This window comes from Colossoma macropomum, unplaced genomic scaffold (genome assembly GCF_904425465.1).
Source record: "Colossoma macropomum unplaced genomic scaffold, Colossoma_macropomum, whole genome shotgun sequence".
Taxonomy (NCBI): Eukaryota; Metazoa; Chordata; class Actinopteri; order Characiformes; family Serrasalmidae; genus Colossoma; species Colossoma macropomum.
The window spans coordinates 22970011-22991086 of NW_023494806.1; the positions used below are offsets into that span (position 1 = coordinate 22970011).

Sequence of the window (21076 nt, forward strand, 5' to 3'; positions counted from 1 at the left end):
CATCGTGGATTTTTAAAGTCAGATTTTAAAAGTCGCTTGTTGCAAAGCATTCGCTATTCCTCTGCTTTTATTCATGACATCACCAACAATTAGTCGACGTCAACTCGACTTTCATCACATCACTGTCGACATTAAAAATCTTTGTTGTGTGACCCCATACTGAGTGTATATATATATATGAAGAACATATATATATATGTTCTTCATCCTGAATATGTCTTGTGGATTTTTATGTGTAGTCCTCTGACAGCATTCATATTAGTTATATTAGTCTACTTAAAGGTATATTTCAAGTATAAAAATTTATAACTAAATAGAAACCTAGCAGTATACATGAATATGCAAAAATAATATATAAGTTTAAAGAAAACTTGTATATGTATAGTTGCAGTATAAAAACTATGAAGGAAGTATACAAATAGTAAACTAACAGTCTGCTTATAAGTAAGATTATTTTAGTCTAGTTCATAGAATTGTTGCAGTACAAAATAAAACTTAGATGTAAACTAGTCATGTACTCAAAGTTTACCACTTTTACACCTAAAGTGTACTTAAAAGTATACCAGAAAGTACTAAGAAGTATTGAATAAGTACACATACAAATATACTACCAGTACAATAGTATATAGTATACTTACTACATAAAGCATACCTGGGAAATATACTTGACCTTTAATGAAATTAACTTTAAGTATTCTTTTTGTAAGTGCAATGTAGGCTTGTAAAGTAAATCAGTTCTGTCTTGTCCAGATTCAGTTTCAGGTGGTAGGCCTCCATCCTTGAAGATGAAAAGCACAAAAATGTGCATAGTGTGGGGTCTCTAGAACTGGGATTGGGAACCCTGTGCTAAGCCTCTCTTGCTAATGGCCAGATCAATCAAATGTGAAAAGGCTGGATAAGGATAAGTAACAGTAATAGAATAAGTTCTCTGTTCACTCAGCATTAACACTTTTCAATTGCTACAGTAAACGCTTGAAATTACTATGGCACAAGAACATTAAGATTGAATTACACTAATGACAGCACTACACTCATGATACTGCTTCTGTTTTTCAATTATTATTACAAATGATACAGTGATAGGCATCTCTATTAAAGACACATCAAAAATCATCTTTTATGATGTGTTGTAGCTGCATTGTTCCTAGCCAGTATTTTCTTACTACACAGGTCATTTGTTTGAGGGAAAAAAAAAAAGCTGTGGTAGCATTCTGTCATTATCAACCTGCAGGTCAGCTCCTTCAAGAAGCTTGTCAACACATAGTGGTTATAGGGTCATCATAGTTTTATTCTTCTGTTCCCTTTCATTAGTGCTACTCCAACTCTGCCAAACAACACTGTTATGCAGCGTCTTATTTGGTCCCAAAACAACCAACACATATCGATCTTCTTTTGTTGAAAAGATTAATGGCCAACTTATGGAACTTAGCACAAGCCCATTTATCCTGTAAGGTTTGTCTCCATTTTCTGGGCTCAAAAGGCAAAGCTCAAGATTAAGCTCATCAATCAAACCTGATGCTGTGTAGGTACATTTCTTATAGCTATACTTTGTGTACTTTGTATGATTCACAGCAGGAATCATATGAAGTATGAAGAATCAAGAAATGACAATCAGCTAGGGCTGAACTACATATTGTTGGTTTATCATTATGTCTATGGAAGTACAATGATTTTGGAATCATGTTGGTATCAGCAGATGATTGCTTCAAAAAATGATCAGCACTGGGCAGATGTTTAGATTTGTTTGTTATTATACTCCAGGAAAGCACAACATTTAGTTGACACTGAAATAAATGTCTCATTTCTCCATAATATAAATCCAAGTGGATCTAGTCCCAATTATTATAAATGTTTATGCATTGGCATTGACAGATACATTATTACAAGCTTGAATTATAACAATAGAAGAACACTTTTTGGTGCTATAAACCATATTTAACACATTCTCCATCAATCTGAAGAACCCTTTCATGATCGTGCAAAGGGTTCTTTGATTGTTCATGGTGCTATATAGAACCACTTGCTTCATTAAAAAACCTTTGAAGAACCATCATAGTTAAATTGAACACAATCCATTACATTCCTAAAAGTATTACCAATAGTGTAAAAAGCACTCTGCTGCAGAGCTCTCAGAACAAAATGCAAAGTTAGTGAGCATCTTATTCAAATTTTCCATTCCTTCTTAAATGCAGTTACATGTTGCTGATGCTCCATTTAAGGTGAAGCAGAAATTGTCTAATAAAAAATGAATGATAAGCCAACTTCAACCTCTGTCTCAGCAGCTACATCTCTCTACAGGATGTTGAATGGTTGAAACAAATAACTACACAGAGATGTTTACAGCTTCCAATTTGCACCTTAACTAAGTTGTAGAGTCATGGAGTCCTGGGAGTGATTGCGCTATGTTAGAAAATCCCCTCTTCTGCTCATACTTTACATTGAAACACAATATCAGATTGTAAATGAACTTGTAAATGCTCAGTTCATTTAATATTGACATGTAGCCTTATAGTTTACATTCTTTGTTTACCTTTATATAGATATTGCACATTAATTTAAATTCTTTTTTATTTGTTTTGTCTTCTAAGAAAGTGACTTGTGCCAGTTATCCTTTCAACATGTAACGTAGGGGCTGAGGCAGGGGGCAAGTGCAAAGTGACTTTATTAGGGGCATTCTGATGCTCACTGTCGGAGAAGGCAAGGGTCAACATACACGCAGGCAGGAAAAGATCCATACCCAAATGAGAGAAAAAAAAGAAAAGGGTCAAAACCAGTGAGTACCGGATACAAAAAATACAGGCTCAGAACTCTGAACTGGCAACACAGAGACTTTGCAAACACACAGTGAAAACACAGGGGTATTTGTAGCAGTCTTAATGTCCTTGGAATGAGCTGCAGGTGTGTGGGAGAGGAGGAGAGTGGGAGGAGCCAGGGAGAGTCCAAGTCAGTCTCGCCAGAGCAGGGGTGGGAGGGGACTGGGGGGGTTGGGAGGGATACAAGCATACTGGAAATTACCAAAAGAAATGTTGAGATCTATGAATAAATAAATAAATATTAAAGTTATGTTCGCATTTCTTTTCTAATTCTGTACTGAAAATGTATTTTGCCATGATGCAAAAAATCTATACACTCCTTGTAATATTGTGCAGGCAAATACTGCAAGACACAGGGACAGATAACATCAGGCAATAGTAGTGTGAAATAAGGGAACAGGATGAGATACAGCTCATCTTATGCCCAGCCATATGGACTCATTCTAAAAACAATATTATGGTGGTGCATCTGATGATATCAGACCTAATATGGAGTTGGTGTGCATGTGTGGTGGACGAGGTGTTTCTCTATTGCAGACAACAAGAGTCTTCCCAAAGGCTTGACTGAACAGAATTTCTGAAAATCTAGTTTTCTAAACTGTGATTTTTTAAAGGTGTATATTAGCTCAGAGCTAACATATTAACCCATGGCTAATACATTACTATAAAATATTGCACTGTTATAATGTTTAATGCACTAATTTAAAAGTGCAAATATTAACAAAAGACAGAGTTTCAGCCACTTCTTACTTTTGCTGTATTAAAAAAAAAAAACAAATGAATCGAGATACCATTGTATCGTATCAAATAAAATAGAAATTTTGTTCATTGTTACATCCCTAGTAGTGAAGTGTACAGTGCATGAACTCTTTAACTCAAGTTCAAAAGTTCAAAACTGTATTGTTGTTACTTGACACTTTAAATCAAGAAAAGCAGGATGGAAAATGTTCATTCTGAACAAAGAGTGTGAGATGAATCCATGGGGAATGCATACTTTGGGACTATAAAAATTACCATTTTTGTGGTGTTAATGTACATTTCTCAATCTCCCAAAGAACAAAGCTTTCTATAGATGCACACAGATTAAGATGGTATTAATATTCTCCCATGGCAGCTCTGTGGTGTGCACTCATGGTTTCTCCTTCTGGATTCCATCTTTTATTGCTTTCACACTATAGAGCATACTCTGTAGGCAAATATTGCAAAATATAGTGACAGATAACATCAGGGAATAGTAGTGTGGGAATAAGGGGATAGAAGGAGCTCATCTTATGCCCAGCCATGTGGGCTCATTCTAAAAACAATATTATGATGGTGCATCTGATGATATCAGACATAATATGGCGTTGGTGTGCATGTGTGGTGGTGGGGGGTGCTTCTCTATTGTAGACACCAGGCTCCCAAAAGGCTTGACAACAGAATTTCTGAAAATCTATTTTGATAACGTGTGATTTTTCTCATTTTGTTCTATAAGAAAACAAAAAAGATGTTTATTGATGAGTGAGGCTTTTGTATAAAATAATTTAAAAACGACATCAGACACAAGAAAGATGAGGGGACATCGTTGTACACAAACTCCAACAAGTGGACAAGGCAAGAACTGGCAGCAAAATGGACTTTAATTGAACAGAACATGCAAAGTTCTGTAATTTCTAACACTAGGACCAAGGTAGTCATCTTGACCATTTTGAAATTTTTGAGATGTTTTGGTATGGTACCATTGGTATGAGTTCACTACTGGAAAGCACAGAAAAGTTCTGTGTATTGCTACTTCATAAGACCTTTGGTGGTTATTTTGACTATATACATTAGTTATATTATATTACATTGTCTTAACAACCACAAAGCATCTGAAAAGAACTGGCAAACAGTCAAATACTTAAGTATGATTGAGAATAGAATGAAACAATAGCAAAACAATGGAGTAGATAAGACAATAAAGGCTTTGCTACAAATGTAAGGTGAGTGTTGAAGGTACCCTCTATTCACATTATTAACCACTAACGGTGAAGATATTCACTGCACAATAACATGTAAAGCTGAAAATGGAAACATTACTTTATTGTTCTTTTTCCCATTGACAAAGAAACAATGTTTTTCTTACAGAAAAATACAATTGTGAGGTATTTGTATAGCCTCTTTGTACAGTTATCTAGTGTTTACAGATTAATTAAATGAAATTAAATGAAATCCCAAGAACCCAAAAATATTTGTTTTAAAAAGTTTTCTTTGCTGTGGTATAAAAACACATGTCAAATTCAAACAGTCAAATGACCTCTATGGTGTTTCTAATAGTTATGGAATTCCGGCCTTTGTAGGCTTAAACAACCTTTTAGCAGGTACAGTAAGTACAGTAAGTAGTTTTAAATGAAGTTGGTTTTGGGGATGCAAAGAAAATGTCCATCTGTTACAGCAGTTTTACAACAGCAGGCTTGTTTTACAAAAATTCAACATTAGACTTACACTCACACACTGCCGGTAAAGAAGGCACAGTCCAATACCAGGCCTCAGTATTAGGTCGACATAAGAAGAAAATGCTGGGTGGATCTCAGAGAGAAAAAGTAATGAATCCAAACTTATCCTGTAACAAATCTGCCCTGAAACAGTGCACTCACATTGTGTGATGTGATGTTGTTAGCTGTATTTTTCTTACTATGGGGTAGCAGAGTGTCTGATGCTGTTTACACCTTACATTAACGTGTTTCCTGTCAAGATCATATTTGGCTTTGACTTCCATTTACACTTTTCACTAAAATGTGTGCCCATTGTGACTAGAGAAGATCCCATTTTAACACGTATATTGTTTCCGTGTTACTTTCATTCACTTTTTTCCTGGTATAATACAAATCAACAAGCTTGGCTTAGATGCTTTCATCAGCCCAGAGTGCAAGAAGGCAAATAGTTTCAGGATAAATCCAGCCTCTTCCATCTTGTGTTTCTTTGTTTAATCTATTGTCTGGTAGTCAGCACTTTGAAGATGTCTTTACTCTACAGTGACTGTATGCAAATATAGAAAACACATTCCATTTACACTAGGCATGTAATATCCAAAGCTACTGCCAACTGCCTATAGTATAACGGGGGACGTGGTGGCAGGTAAGTGTTTTCCCAAAACATTGAGAAAGGAGCCTCGACACATATTGCCTGAGAGTCGAGCCTCAGTCAAGATTCAAGGCACGGCACCAGTAACCCATCACAGCATAGCAAGTAATGCAATAATGCCACAGAAAATTCTGCTTAAACAGGAGAAAAAATGCATCTGCTTCTTGTCAGAAACTTGAAAACTTACATGAAGTGGTAACAAATGTGTTGCCTGATGTCCGAGACATTGCTTTAGGATAGTTTTGAGAGAAGGTATTGGCCTAAAACATATTTTCTGAAACCCATTCATGGCAGAGGGCTACATGCAGAGCACTGTAAGGTAAAAAAGTCCCCTAAGAAAACTTGTTTGTTCACATTTACAACTATTTTACCAATGTCATAACTACATATAAAAGCCCAGACATATGTAGGTTCACTGACTGTTTTAAACAGTAAATAAAATGACTATAAGTGTGTAGTACACATTGTGACCCCAACACTGCAAAGAAATTCAAGTAATCAAGTTTCTCTACAATGAATAATTTCACCTCAAACCACTCTGAATGACTTTTACAGCAATGTACAGACTATTTGTTCTGCAGCTTACTGTTGTTATTTGGCTGGGATATATGAAATTTTCTTTTAGTTTTTAACAACTTTGATGGAACCACAATGTCCACAGTTAAGCCAATATTTATGCTTTGTGAGGAAAGGTGTTCAGTACATCAGTAGCTTGACTTTATCAGTTTAGCGAGCACAGTTACAGTTAAAAATATATAGATCAATAAAAGTGCTGCCTTGCACTGCTATAGAATGTTCTGAAGCCAGACAATAAATCAGGACCTATACAGGACATGGACTATACATTAAAAGTAAATATATTGCAAGACACATATGCTTTTCTCCTGTGCATCAGCAGCAGCAGCAGATGGTACAATGTTTTACACTTCAATGGTCCAGCTTGAAAGCCATTCCACCAGCTGCAACCTACAATCTATATCTGAAACTACTGTCAATTGGCTCCAGTCCACTACATGTAAGTTTCCAACATACCTTACTGTTAAAGCTGGTCAGGATCTGTCTCTGACCACCTCAATATGCTACATACAATGACTTAAAACAAGTAAAAATGTTTGTGAAGAATTTAAATAATCATGTAATATTCTTACAACAATCTCATAATAAAGAATATCAACAATAGTGACTAGATTTAAGATGTTTTCACTTGCTGAGACATTCATGTGTCATCCAGGCCAGAGGTGGGCAACATGATGATATTTCATCGTCATCATAATAAATATTGTTATTGTGATAAACAATATGCTTTTCTGAACATATCATGGATTTCATCGGTGCTTAAAGAACACTGACCAACAGCATGTTTCATTACATAGAGAGCATAATTAGACCTGTTTAAATTAAGTGCAGTGTAGTATGTAAAACAGTGACTACAAATCATTGTACTCATGTGTGTCAAAATGTTGTGCTATGCATTGTGTGTCATGTCATGAAGCATCGTGATATGGTGTTTTTGCCATATCACTCACCTCTACTATAGGCCTTCAGAAGCATCTGAATACCTCCCAGGTGGTATCACCAAGACTGAACTTGGATACCCCTGCTCTATTGTAACAGCTTCAGCCAGATGTTGCCCTTTTAATAGTGATGCAGGATAAGACTGTTTAAATAAATGTTAACCGTAGCACCAGAGCACAGCAGCTGCAGCAAAATTAATCCAAGTCTCTCATGTTCTCATGTTGATTCCATGCTAAGCTCCACACTGACACAAAATGTGCCTTGAATTGACATAACTCATATATATCATTTGAATGAACCATATGACACCAACACAATTACTGTCTTTCAGTTTAATTACTGTCTTGATGTAATAATTTATTAATTTGTAGTATATCCAAAGTATGGGTGGGCGATTTGGCAACTGAAAACATTTTCTCGATACACGATACATGTCACAAAACTTTGTTCTTCTGAGGTTTGATAAGTTGGACAGGACAAAAAAAAAACACTAATAGTGTCACATTAAAAAAGAGTACAATGATCCTTTGCAATGTTTTACTCAATTCAATTTATGCAACACTGCACTAAATTCAGTTAAACAGGACTAATTATGCTCTCTTTGTAATGAAATAAGCTGTTCAGTGTTCTTTAAGGGCTGTCCATATAGACAATATGCTCAGAATAGCATATTGTGGCATAATTTATCATGTTAACAATAAAACATAGTCATAAAGCCCTCCTTTAAGCCCTCACTCATATTGTGCTCCCTTGGCCGAAAATATTGGCCGATATTGATGACCTGTGGTTTTATCGGTATTGATGATAAAATACACACACATACACACACAAACCTTCTAAACCGCTTATCCTTAAGGGTCGCGGGGAGGTGCTGGAGCCTATCCCAGCGTTCATTGGGCGGGGGGCAGGAAACACCCTGGACAGGTTGCCAGTCCATCGCAGGGCAGACAGACAGACACACACACATACACACACACACTCATGCCTAGGGGCAATTTAGCGTGTCCAGTTAGCCCGACTGCATGTCTTTGGAGTGTGGGAGGAAACCAGAGCACCCGGAGGAAACCCACACAGACACAGGGAGAACATGCAAACTCCACACAGAAAGGACCCTGGCTTGATGATAATAAATAAAAATTCAAGCTTCTGATAATAGGGTGAAACCTTGGGAAACCTTCATAATTAGAATAAAATGTTAAATGTATCCAAACCTTATGTTTAGCATCAGAATAATGTTATAACACAAAAAGGTTTTATATAATTTAAGACTCTGCTGTTTTTGAGTTTCCGCTGTTTGAGTTCAAGATGTTTTACAGTTGAGAACTAATGGAAATCTGAGGTGTCCAATCTTATTCGCAAAGTCCAATCTTATGGCTGCAGGTTTTCACTCCAAAGAAGCTGAAGCACACCTGGCTCCACTTGTTTAATCAGTTGGTCTTAGTCTTCAAACATTTCATCAGGTGACCTCCTGCTTTATTGGAGTGAAAACCTGCAGCCACACAAGCCCTCTGCGGATAAGATTGGACACCCCTGGTCTAACTACAACTATTGGACTACAAAATCAAAATACAAATATCTAAAAAAAAAAAATAAATAAGGGATAATAGCAGTTTTCAGAATTTTAGCCTCTTTTTGACAGGTTACCTAAAGCAGCGGATTCTGATTCCAGCTTTTTTTTAAAACACAGCAATCAAGAACGATCTGCTAAAAAAAACACAATAATGAACATGAACACATAATACTGGACTAAGCTGGAGAACCAGCACAGATGGAATTTTGGTCACCATAATGATGATCTCTGGTGAGCAGCATATGTTGTTTTTGGACATTTCAGTACTGGCTTGGCTTTACACTACCAGCAAAATTGAGTTGGTCAGCTAACATAGCCTCCAGACCATCTTGATCATCATGCATAACCACACAGACCATGCTTGTAGGCTAGTACGAGCAGAAATGAGTAACGCTGGCACAGATCATTTTGACATTTATGCTGTTCTATGGGGTTTGTTCACGGAGTAAATTTCAAATTATGACTACACTTGAGTTCAACCTCACTCCACCAAAGGGGTTCTTCAAGGGTTCTCCAGTAAAGGCACTCAAAAACATGTGAATGCTTTTTATGTGTATCATTCAATTGTACAATAGTTATCTCCACAAGCTTATGATGGTTATTATTGTAATGTATTCTCCATTGCATCAGTTATTATCATGTATTATCCCCATGACTGAGAGCCTGCTGTGTATAGTTTTTAAAAAGCTTTTATAAGAATGGGAATTTAAACAATTTTCCAATTACCCTAGATGTAGTCAATCAGTCAAGACATTTTTGGTTTCCAAATTTAGCTTCTTTAATGCTGGAGCAACGAAACTAAAACTGCTAACAAAAACCCAAAATCAATAGTCAATAGTCACTCACATTTTTCCGTAAATACATCCCAAAACCTCCTGTAAACCCACTCAAATCGCATCCAGATCTTCATTAAGGTCTCACAGACTTGGCGATGTGTTTGAACAAAATGAACAAAGCTTCTCTGTGTAGCTGAACACTGTGGACAGCCATTTTAGAAAACAGGTGTTCCACTCCCCCCTGCAGAATCCAAAATCCCCTTTGCATGCACGCATGTCATGCAGGCATACGTTCGTGACATTTCTGTTGTTTCTATTTATAAACATACATCTTCTGTTAGAATTATCGGTTATTAGCAGAGGAATAGCAGTTATTTAAAAATGCCTGCATAAAACTGTGCATGTGAAGCAGAGGCAGCATTTACCAAATGTGTAAAAAGTTTTGTTCATTTTCATAGTTCACAGTAAGTCATAGGTCCAATCCCATTTCTTATTTTTACCCCTACCCCTTGTTTTCGAGCATCTTCCCCTACGAAATGGGACAACCCTCAAATAAAAAAGAACACTGCTTCATTAACAGGCTACTAGCGGTGCTCTGTAGGCGACCCTGCCAGTCTGCAGTGATAGCACAGGAGGGTAAATTTCAGCAAACTCGCTGCTGGTCTTCACTTCACTTTAGGGCATCATATGCTTTCATAGAGGGGGGATGCAATAATTATTAATTATCACCCACCCCTAATTCTTCAGTGATATGAAGCTGAAGCCAGCTTCTCATTCGAATTTTCCTGTTCCACCTTAAACAAAGCAGCAGTTACATTCTGGCGCTTCAGGCGTCAGAACTGCTTAACTATTTAAGGTGAAACAGGAAATTAAGCTAGCTAGCTACTGAGACATCAACATACTGCTAGAGATTTTTTATGTTTGTTATGAAGAAAAGGACCATAATACATTGAAATGACATTAAATGAAGACAATACAATGGTTATCGTAAACTTTAATGGGGAAAATTCATTTTTGTGTGTTTCTTTGGTCGCTTGTGCAGCCATCTTGCCAGTTTTTCTTTTTTTCTCATAATACTCTGTTTGGAGTGTGCCTTGTAGCCCATGTAGCCCTAACACTTTGCTCTACCCCTCTATCCCAACAAAAATCAGGACACCATACCCCTAGGCGTGAACGTGCAAACCAGAGGGCAAAGTGGTAGGGGCAAGGGGTGAAATGGAATTGGGCCATACTGTTTCCTACACAACGTCAACAAGTCTGGTTGGCCTAATGAAGACTGGATGTGGTTTCAGTGGGTTGAGAGTTTTGTGCATGTATTTACTAAAAAAATGGGTGTCCTTTGACTTCCAGTGTTTGTTAGCAGTATTATCCTTGTAGCTTCAGTTTAAAACTAAAACTCAAAGTTTACACACCAACCATGTCTTGGCTGAGTGGTAACTTGTGTACATATGATTTTTAGCAAAACCATTCTTGGAAAGAAGAAAAATCGTTCAATATAGCACCAAACATACATATGCTAATGTTACTATAATGTTAATAGAATGTTTTTTGGCACTATATATGTGCAATTTTTTTTTCATCATATAAAAAGTTATGAAATTTTACATCTGTTTAGTTACAGTATTTTACATGGATGTTCTATTAATCCTAAGGCATTTCCATGAGCCAACCATTCCAAACGTTACTGAAGAAATCTCAAGACCTTCTCAAGCGAGTTTACTCCAACATTAAAGACTCACAGCATTGCACTGACCTGTAATAATGTTGTCAAGAAGAGTCGTGGGCATGCAAAAAATCCCAACGAGTAGGTCACTGACAGCAAGGTTGAGGATAAAGAGGTTGGTGACGGTGCGCATGTTCTTGCTTCGTAAGACAATGAAGCACACCACTCCATTGCCCACCATGCAGACCAAGAATATGAGGAGGTAAGACACTATGAAGATAGCAGCTACTGAGGGCTGATGAAGGTAAAATCCAACATAGGTGATGTTGCTCCGAGGTATGACATATTCCCTGGTCACGTTGGGCAAAGTCCAGTTTTCATCATCCACAAAAGTGAAGTTCATTTCTTGTCCTCTGTTCATTTTTGATCTGGAAGAGAAGGGGTTAAGTTCTTGAATTGGTTCCATTATAAATGCTCTATCGCTCATGCACACGCACGCTCATTAAGATGCTTTCACTGGGCTATGCTTAATTGCGATATACACACTTGACGTAAGCATAAACGTGAACCTAATAAGCCTGCCTCATTCTCCAACAACCTAAAACTGATCAGGTTCCCATGCCTGAGTTACAAAACAGCAATCAGACACATACATCTCATACATTTCTATCTTCTCCTCACTCCTCACTTTACATTGCCAGAAAAAAGGTACTGTGAAAAAGGCACAAGTAGATTTTGTCCACCGAGTTACAATGTGTACATACCCACAAACATATAACATGGCCCTTAAGTTCCAATTAAGTGAGTTTTAAGGGACACTACATTCATTTCCCAGGGAAAATGTACTCATTAGGAATAACAGGAGTCCTAAGCAAAGGTACTGAAGGTGACCTCTTAAAAGTACCATATCAGTGACAGTGTTTGAGAGCTGAGAATGTACAGCAAAGGATAAATTTTAGATCTTCTCAATTTCCTAATGTATGCTCTTACACGTCAACACGTTCCACCATATGATCCCATTTCCTTGGGTTATCTAAATGCACAAATGTGAACCGCAGTGAAGCATCTGACAAGAGCTTTACATCGTACAGTCTAAATGAAGGCTACACTATATGTCCAAAAGTTTGTAGACACCTGCGCATTCAATGTTTCTCCCTATATCAAAGGTATTAATAAGGAGTTTGTCTCCTCTTTGCAGTAACAGGCTCTAGTCTTCTGGGATGTCTTGACCTTAGATGTTGGAAAACAAATTGTCAATATGGCAAAATGTAATATCAGGAATACTTCAGGAATTTTTTTATGATGCATGATGTCATGACATTTTTCTCTGCTATCTGATAAGTTAGAACAGAGTACAATAAATCCAATAAAACAGGACTAATTATGCTCTCTTTTTAATCAAAAATGTTTTTTTTAGTACTGACAATACCCAAAATATGCTTAGAAAAGCTTATTGTAATTTATCACAATAATGATAAAAAAGGTCATACTGTCCAGCACTATGCTGGAACATCGCTGTGACCATTGCTGTGATCACAAATGCCAGTGCAACTCATCCCAGAGGTTCTGAACAGAGATCCATCACTCCAGAGAATGCAGTTCTACTGCTCATCAGTCCAAAGCTGGGGGGGTCTATAACCCTTCCTGCTGACACCTAACACTGGGCGTAGTGACCTTAGGGTCACAGACTATACAAGCTGTTATGTGTTAAACACCTGTATCAGCAATGAGTGAACCTTAAAGTAAGTGAATTCACTTAGGAGAGGTGTCTGAATACTTTTGGACATATAGTGTATACTGTCATAGTTTAATCATCTTGCTAATCTTTCTTTTTTATATGTATTCTATTCCCAGAATGCATATCCAAGTTAATTCTGGTACTCAAATGAATGCAAAGTGCACGAAGAACCAAATCTCAGATTACCAACTAGCTAAACTGTTAAATGCTTATTTCACTCAACACAGCAGTAAGTAATCTAAGTGGATGCTCAATTTGTGGTGTTTTCTCCCAATGAATGCACAGAGGCAACAACTAGTTTCATATATCTTATAGGACTGCACTGTGATTCAACATTTAGAAAATGATGGCAACTGAAGTGATGATAAGTGAATTCGGGTGACTCCAAACTGCATGCACAGATTAAATCAGTCCCTCAAAGAGCTTTTGTGAATATAGTGTATAAGCACAACGAGCGCAGAAGGAGACACTCATATTCAAGCAAAAACCCAAGTAAATTTTTTCCAAGTAATAATTTCACATTAGATAAAGAAGATAAACTGAATTTCATCCATTTCAACTCAATTCAATTCATTTGTGGTTGATTTTTGCACAGAATGGATCTGCTAGAACTTTAAACATGCTCAGAAATATTACTGTTATAATACCGCTATTATATATAATTACCACTGTTATAACAATTTGTATTAACAGATATAGTAACATAAGAATGACACTTCTTCACTTGGTCGCTTAACAGCTTTAATGGAGCAAGCCTCCCAGTGGTGAATGAACTCGTACAGTTGTGTCCAGTTGGATTTCTATGAAAACTGTAGGTGTTCATTCAACAAAGTAGGCGTTTTATCAGCTCTGGGAATTGAACCGTGCACACAGAGAGAGTTTCATCCTTACCTCTTACTCAGTCTGCAAGTTCCTTCCTCATAAACCAAACGAACAAGCACTAGCACGTTCTTAGAAAGCGAGCTTTTAGAGAGCCAAATTTAAGAGCGGCCCAAAATAAAAACATTACAAAGCCACTGGTGGTGTGGCTTACGCGCTACACGTTGGTGAAGATAAACTCTGGTGGAAACGACCGCCATAATTTTCCGCTCTCAGAAGTTTCTCAGGCAGAAAGCTGTCCGCTCCGCATCCACTCGCTTCGCCTGATACACGCACATCACTCTGTACGAACTGAGGCGAAACTGAGCGAGCGGCGAGGAGAGGATGCACTTTTCACCGGCGCTAACGACACACGACACTACTTTCCCCACCGGTATTCAGACACGCCCCGCCCTCCTGCGCTGGGATTGGACAGCAGTGTATTATTAGATCTGTGGCGGATAGGGGTTGAAATGACCTAACCAGCCAATCCCAGCGCAGGGGGCGGGGCTTGTCGGAATACGGGTGGTGAAAACATTAACCCGGGAGGTTGACGTCTCGCGCTCGCTGCTAGCAATTTCAGTCAGGAGCGTTTTAACCGTCCGTCACCCAGAGAGGGTTAAAAGCAAAGGTAAGAGAGGAGAACATGAGGAAAGTGTGAACAAATAAACGAAATAAAATACAAAACCAAATCTGTTAAGTCGGGGGTGATTTAAATTTTATATTTAAACGAGGACATAAAGAAGTTAACTATGAAACTGCCGAAACATTGCTTCTCTAACCGCTCCCACCCCGACCCCTCTTAAAAACGGCTAAGCTGAGAAGTTACCCTGCTATGCATCACCAAACCAAACATACCAAGACTATGTATGTGCAACTACGTGGATAGATTTAAGTCGATAGGGGGCACTATTCACCCATATATAACTAAGTTAGTGAGAAAAAGAGGCTCTTAAAAGTTCTGTAAAATTTTCGTCTAAGTAAGTTCGCCTCTTTGTTAAAACGAAGCGTTCTCATACGACAGAAGTCAACCCTGCTGAGAAAACAGAAACCATTAGTGTTGCTGTTGGTTTCTGGTGGTTTTGTAATGTGGTTTGGCTTTTTAATGGGTTGCTATGACAATGTAAAGGATCCTAACGGTTTAACAGGTGACCAATGGCTGATTCTTAATGCATTGATTGGTTTCCTAATGGGATCTAAGGGTGTTCTACAGGAAATAAGGTCTCTGTTGGGAGGGAAGTCACTGCATCTCAGTTGCCACTAAATGTAAGACCTCAAGGATCATTTCTTTCAACATCTCTTGTGGGAATTCTGATATGAAAACTCCTGTTGAGGCATCTGCTTCTTTTCTGAAAGTCAGAACCTTTAACCTATCTTTGTCTTTTTGATATGATCAGTGGTCCTTCTCAGTGCTAAACTATAATTACGAAATTATGCCAGTTAAATGTATTTTAAAAATGCCCCAAAGTATATGTGAACAGTATGGCTTTAAAATATTAACTACTGACCAACTAGCTAAAACATGTGAATTATATAGAGAAGGGGATGTTTGTCTAGGGACGCTACTTATTATAGATGAATTCTATACCAAAGGTTATATTTCCCTTGAGTGTTTTATATGAGTGTGCTTCAGTTTTGGACTGAGCACTAGGTACATTATTAGATTATAGATTGAAAAGTCTGGTCAGATGTTGCTGCTGCTTGTCATTCCACCATGCCTTTCCACCAAGTATATTTCAGACTGAATAACTATATTTTCCCAACGCTTGATATGGTTTCATACTGTCATTATAGAACACTGAAAATGTAACACAGAAGTGGCATTTATTTGCCAGAACCTGGATTGATGAATAAGGTCTTTCCTGGCACTTTGGCAGTTTCACAGGCCAAAAATGTCAGTCATACCAGTTAAAACCATGTTATAGTAGTGGATTTTGTGAATACAAGAAGTAAAATTGCATACTGTAATAATAATCTAGCAGTGTACCACAAAAATAGTGTTTTTGCCAAGATGTTATCCTATTTTCTTCACATTCTGTTTGCTTAGTTTCTTCTCTTGTAACCTGGCATAATAAGATTGCTAAAGGCTAGCACTTTGGCAGTTCTGCATCTGCATATGACTACTTGTTAAATAAACTAAACTGAACCAAAAATCATAGTTACAATCAATTAGAGAATGCAGTATCTACCATTGGAAGAACAAAACAGAAATACACGAAGAGTAGATGCTAATGATGCAAGTAATAATTGCAACTTGATGACGACCAGTTAGCATTGACTGCCTTTCTTTTTTGTAAACCTCACTGACAGTTCAGGTAAAGTAGAAAAATGACTTTGGATTTCAGATGGACCATGAGATTGATCTCTCTATCAAAGTAGCCTTGAGTTTAAGCGATGGCAATGAACAATTTACAGGTGTATTACTCACAGTAAATGCCCTCATGTACAGCACTCGCCATGGGTGAAGTTTGAGAGCTGAGTGAAGCTTTAAACACCTGAAAGAGTCTGACAGCCTAATCTATCAATCAGATTTCACAGCCAGCTGTTGGTATTATTAAGCTTCATGGCTTTCAAGAGGCTAACACTTCATAGCTGCCTCACAAACAATGGGCTGAAAGCCTGCCAATGCTGAAACCAGAGCTGTTTCTGAGTATTCAGCGTCCTACCTGGGGTCGCTCACCCACCTGAATCATATTATTTTGTATGCAAGAGTGGAAAAGAATTAAAGTGTGTGTAATTTTTATTAGGAAAAATTAAATACAGATTAAATAAAGGTTTTAGTGTCATGTGAATCATTCATTGAAGGAAATGGTAAAATTTATACATTTAAAAAATTTATACATTTTTCAGACACCCAAATCTGTAAGTACATCCTCAAAAACTTCTCGCAGCTCACTCAAACTCGTCGAGGTCTTCATTAAGGTTGTTGCAGACTCCTCAATGAAGTTTAGAGCAGGGTTTCTCAACCACTGAGCTGGACTACAAAACACCCTCTGGGGTTGGACCCTCCTGATGATGCTGCTGCTGCTGCATAAACTCAAACTATCCAATTAACCATTGCTCCACCTGTTTTTTCCCCCTTTTGTACTCCTGTTTGCTATCCGGTGTCAACCAGAGCAGGATGCGTTCCCCTTTTGAGTCTTGGTTCCTCTCAAGGTTTCTTCCTGTTGCTTTTAGGAAGTTTTTCCTTGCTACTGTTGCCATTGGCTTGCTAATGGGGGCTTGGACCAGGATTTTTCAGTAAAGCTGCTTCGTGACAACATCTGTTGTAAAAAGCGCTGTATAAATAAACTTTGACTTGACTTGACTTGGTAGTCCTCTGGTCTATACTGAGGGGGAGCTATGGGTCCGTAGTGGGCCGGTGATGGCAATTTATTTATAAAAATTTGTGAAACAATAAATTACCTAATAAAAACAAAAAAAAAATCAGAAACATAAGAAATATAAAATGGAAAACCATATTAATACAAGCCCTGCAACATTCAGTATCCAATTAATGTAGCTTACCTTAATAAAACTTACTTTCATTTGCTTCCAAAGAATATAATACAAAGTTATATTAATGCTGGTTGTTGGGGCAATGTGTTTTCTATCAGGCAAAATGAACTACACACAAATTTCAATCCTTTTTTCCCTTTTAGCAAAAAAATTTAATCCAGTTTCAGTCTTGACTGGGCCTTGCCTACTCCTGAGCTCTGACTCAGACTCAAGGCTGGGCATTGACATATAGAACAAGCGCTTAGATAGATGATATAGCTAAAGCTAGAGCTTGGAATTAGAGTTAACATCCTCAAATTTACTAACATCTTTTGTCCTTGGGGTCAGTTTGACCCCAGCCTTTTAAACCTCCAGGAAACATTTAAGTACTCTTGGGAATTGTGTTTTCCCCTCCCCTGTGTCATGTGAACTAGGTCAAATTGAGCCCAGAGAACACCAATGCACACAAAATGTACACAGGACATTGAAAACATATCATCATGTTTACCCAGTTGTTCCCATTAAATTAGGAAAAGTAATTAAATATAAAGCAAAAAAGATGTCAATCATTTATTTAGAGACATTAAACACTGAATGGGGTCAAATGATCCCGAAGATAGAAGGAGGGCTAAGTTTTCTAGTTTTTGATTTTAAAATGTTACTTCTATCTGATCTTTAAACTAATGTTCAGGTCACAAAAGTTTTCAGTGTCAGCACTTAAGAAATAAAAGAAAATGCTATTTTTTAGCAAAAAGCCTTCCTTTTTTTGAACAACACTTAACAGTGTAGCTGATCACAGCAGGCAGCCACTTAAGATGACTGGTGTTATGCCAGATTCTGACTCCCCTTTGCGTGCACGCACGTCATGTAGGTATATGGATGCCACAGATTACATTTGTGATTTTTGTTTTTTGTTTTTTTTTATAAATAACTGTTAATCTAGAATCTTTAAACTGAAGATATCTTTATAAATGGAAACAACAGACATTGTGAATGTAATCTTGTGTTCATATGCCTGTGTGATGCATGCAAAGGGGAGTCAGATTCTGCGGGGGAGGCTAAATTTGGCACAAAACCTGTTGTCTAAAATGGCTGCCTGTTGTGTTCTGCTAGTTGGAGAAGTTTTGTTCATTTTTGTAGTTCATAGTAAGCCTTACTGTGTCCTAAAGCACAAGTGTTGTGAACCCTAATGAATGAACCACAACCTTAATGAAGAGCTGGATTTGGATGTGGTTTAAGCAGGTTGAGAGAAATTCTGGGCATAAATTTACAGAAAAGATTTAGGTGATTATGGATATTATCGACCTGTGTGTTAGCATTAGTAACCTTGTAGCTCCAATGTTAAACTAAAGAGGCAAAATTTGGACTCCAAACACGTCTTTGCTGATTGAGTACAACTGTACAAGCAGAAAATTGTGTATTGATTGGACTTATCATTGATTGATTGTTGTATTGATTGATTGTTTGGAAGCAAAGTCATGATGTTTGCCCTTTTTCTGCCAGTATCATGAAGAATGACACAAGCAATAAAAATGTGAGTAATAAATAAATAAATACAATAAATTAAATACTTGCAGGGCTCCTAGTGGCTTGGGGGTTCTAAGTGAAGGCTTATACCGCTCACTACACTGCCCTGGCTGAAACCATACCAAATTCAGTAATGAATGATTATTTCTTTAGATGTGTTTCATATCTCAAATTATATAACTATGATTGAATTAAGTCAAATGTTCACTTAATCACATAAAATCTTTAATATCTTGCTCTGCGGGGTTTATTTGAAACCCTAATGTAATACAGCTTCCATCAGCCTTGATTATCTGAATTATGTGTAGTTGTTTTTATCATGCAAAACATTCAAGGGGCTCTGCATCATCTATAATTGCATCTTTATTCTTGTTTAAATGAATGCATAATAAGAGTTGTTATTAAATTGAACTGTAGAGCCTTTCCTATTCATTCTCTGTTTAGCATCACATTTCTGTTAAAGATGATCGACATGCTTGCATGCAGCCTTCCAAACCTAAAGAAGTGCTGACTGAAACCTGTTCCAAATCCCATTTTTGTCTCTCATACTGAGCATCACTACGCTGCTCAGTAGTCCTCAGTATGTGGAACTGGATAGGTACATTCTAGACGTGGGATGATAAATTATATTATCGATTATTTAAACATGCCTTTATTATGCAATTATAATGCCTTTATTATTGTTCTTTCATTGTCTTGTTTCTCATTGCTTCACCGATTTTTTAACTGTTCATTCCAATCTGTGGTTAGTTCAAAAATGCATACTACAGAAAGACTATTAGCTACATTTATACATACTCTTAAAGATTATTATGTAGTTTTTTAGTCTGGCAAATGTGAATGAAACTAAAACCCTGCTAAATGACACCTACAGTCCAGCAGACAGTAAAATGGATGAGCTTGTCCAGAAGAAGGGTGCCAGTTTGCTGATTTTGCAATTCAGTTGATTTGACAGTCCCTCTCCTCCACTATGGACCAGGACTGCGTTTGACTGGTTTTGCATAAGTTTGTATTTACATTTGTGCGTAAAGTCTTTATTAAGTCCTCAGTGAACACTTGTTAGATTTAATTTATTCTTTAATAAGCTCAGTTGCACCTCAACGTCTTTAAATCATGCGCTAACAACTCATGCATACGAACATGACAATAACATGTTCAGAACTGATGTATAAATCAGCAGCCATGGAAATGCAACAGCAGCTTGCACTGGCTTTTTGTGTTTCAGGGAAAAAATATCCAGTATAGAAGCAAGAAAACATATAAATTTACAAGTTTTTGTTTTTCACAATTTAGAAGAATAAAACTGAAGATGTGCAGCCACTGTTTGTTTATTCTTTGATATTTACATGTTTATATGTGCAGATTTTTCAAAATGATGTTTTTTTTGCCAAATAGCACAACAGCAGCATCAGTTTGGATGTTTCGGCAGTTGCGGCGTCTCACTTAACTGGAGCTATGAATGTTAATTTTGAACTTAAAAGACTCATTAAAGACCAAAGTAAAATCACAGCATATACAGTGGTGCTTGAAAGTTTGTGAAGCCTTTAGAATTTCTATATTTCTGCATAAATTTGACCTAAAACTTCATCAGATTTTCACACAGGTCCAAATAGTAAATAAAGAGAACCAAATTAAACAAATGAGACAACATTATTTGAATTGATCATTTATTTTTTGAGGAAAATGATCCACTATTACAAATCTGTGAGTGGCAAAAGTATGTGAACCTTTGCTTCAGTATCTAGTGTGACCCCCTTGTGCAGCAATAACTGCAACTAAACATTTCTGGTAACTGTTGATTAGTCCTGCACATCGGCTTTGTGGAATTTTAGCCCATTCCTCTGTACAAAACAGCTTCAGCTCTGTTATGTTGGTATGTTTCCTCCCATAAACTGCTTGCTTCAGGTCCTTTCACAACATTTCTATAGGATTAAGGTCAGGACTTTTACTTGGCCATTCCAAAACATTAACTTTACTCTTCTTTAACCATTCTTTGTTAGAATGACTTGTATGCTTAGGGTCATTGTCTTGCTGCAT

General features: G+C 37.3%; 1 protein-coding gene across 2 annotated transcripts in view; it reads right to left on the minus strand.

The window, feature by feature from the left end:
• The window catches only part of npffr2a (neuropeptide FF receptor 2a), a 95865-nt gene that overhangs the window by 22382 nt on the left and 52407 nt on the right, over nt 1-21076 (minus strand). The window contains exons 1-2 of one of the 2 annotated variants that reach the window (XM_036598966.1): nt 14069-14336; nt 11530-11867 (exon numbers count right to left, since the gene is read on the minus strand). In XM_036598966.1, the coding sequence (XP_036454859.1) occupies nt 11530-11860 (331 nt within the window). In that variant the 5' untranslated portion in view covers nt 11861-11867; nt 14069-14336. Of the gene's footprint in view, nt 1-11529; nt 11868-14068; nt 14337-21076 lie in introns of those variants that run through there. The other variant, XM_036598967.1, reaches the window with a different exon arrangement.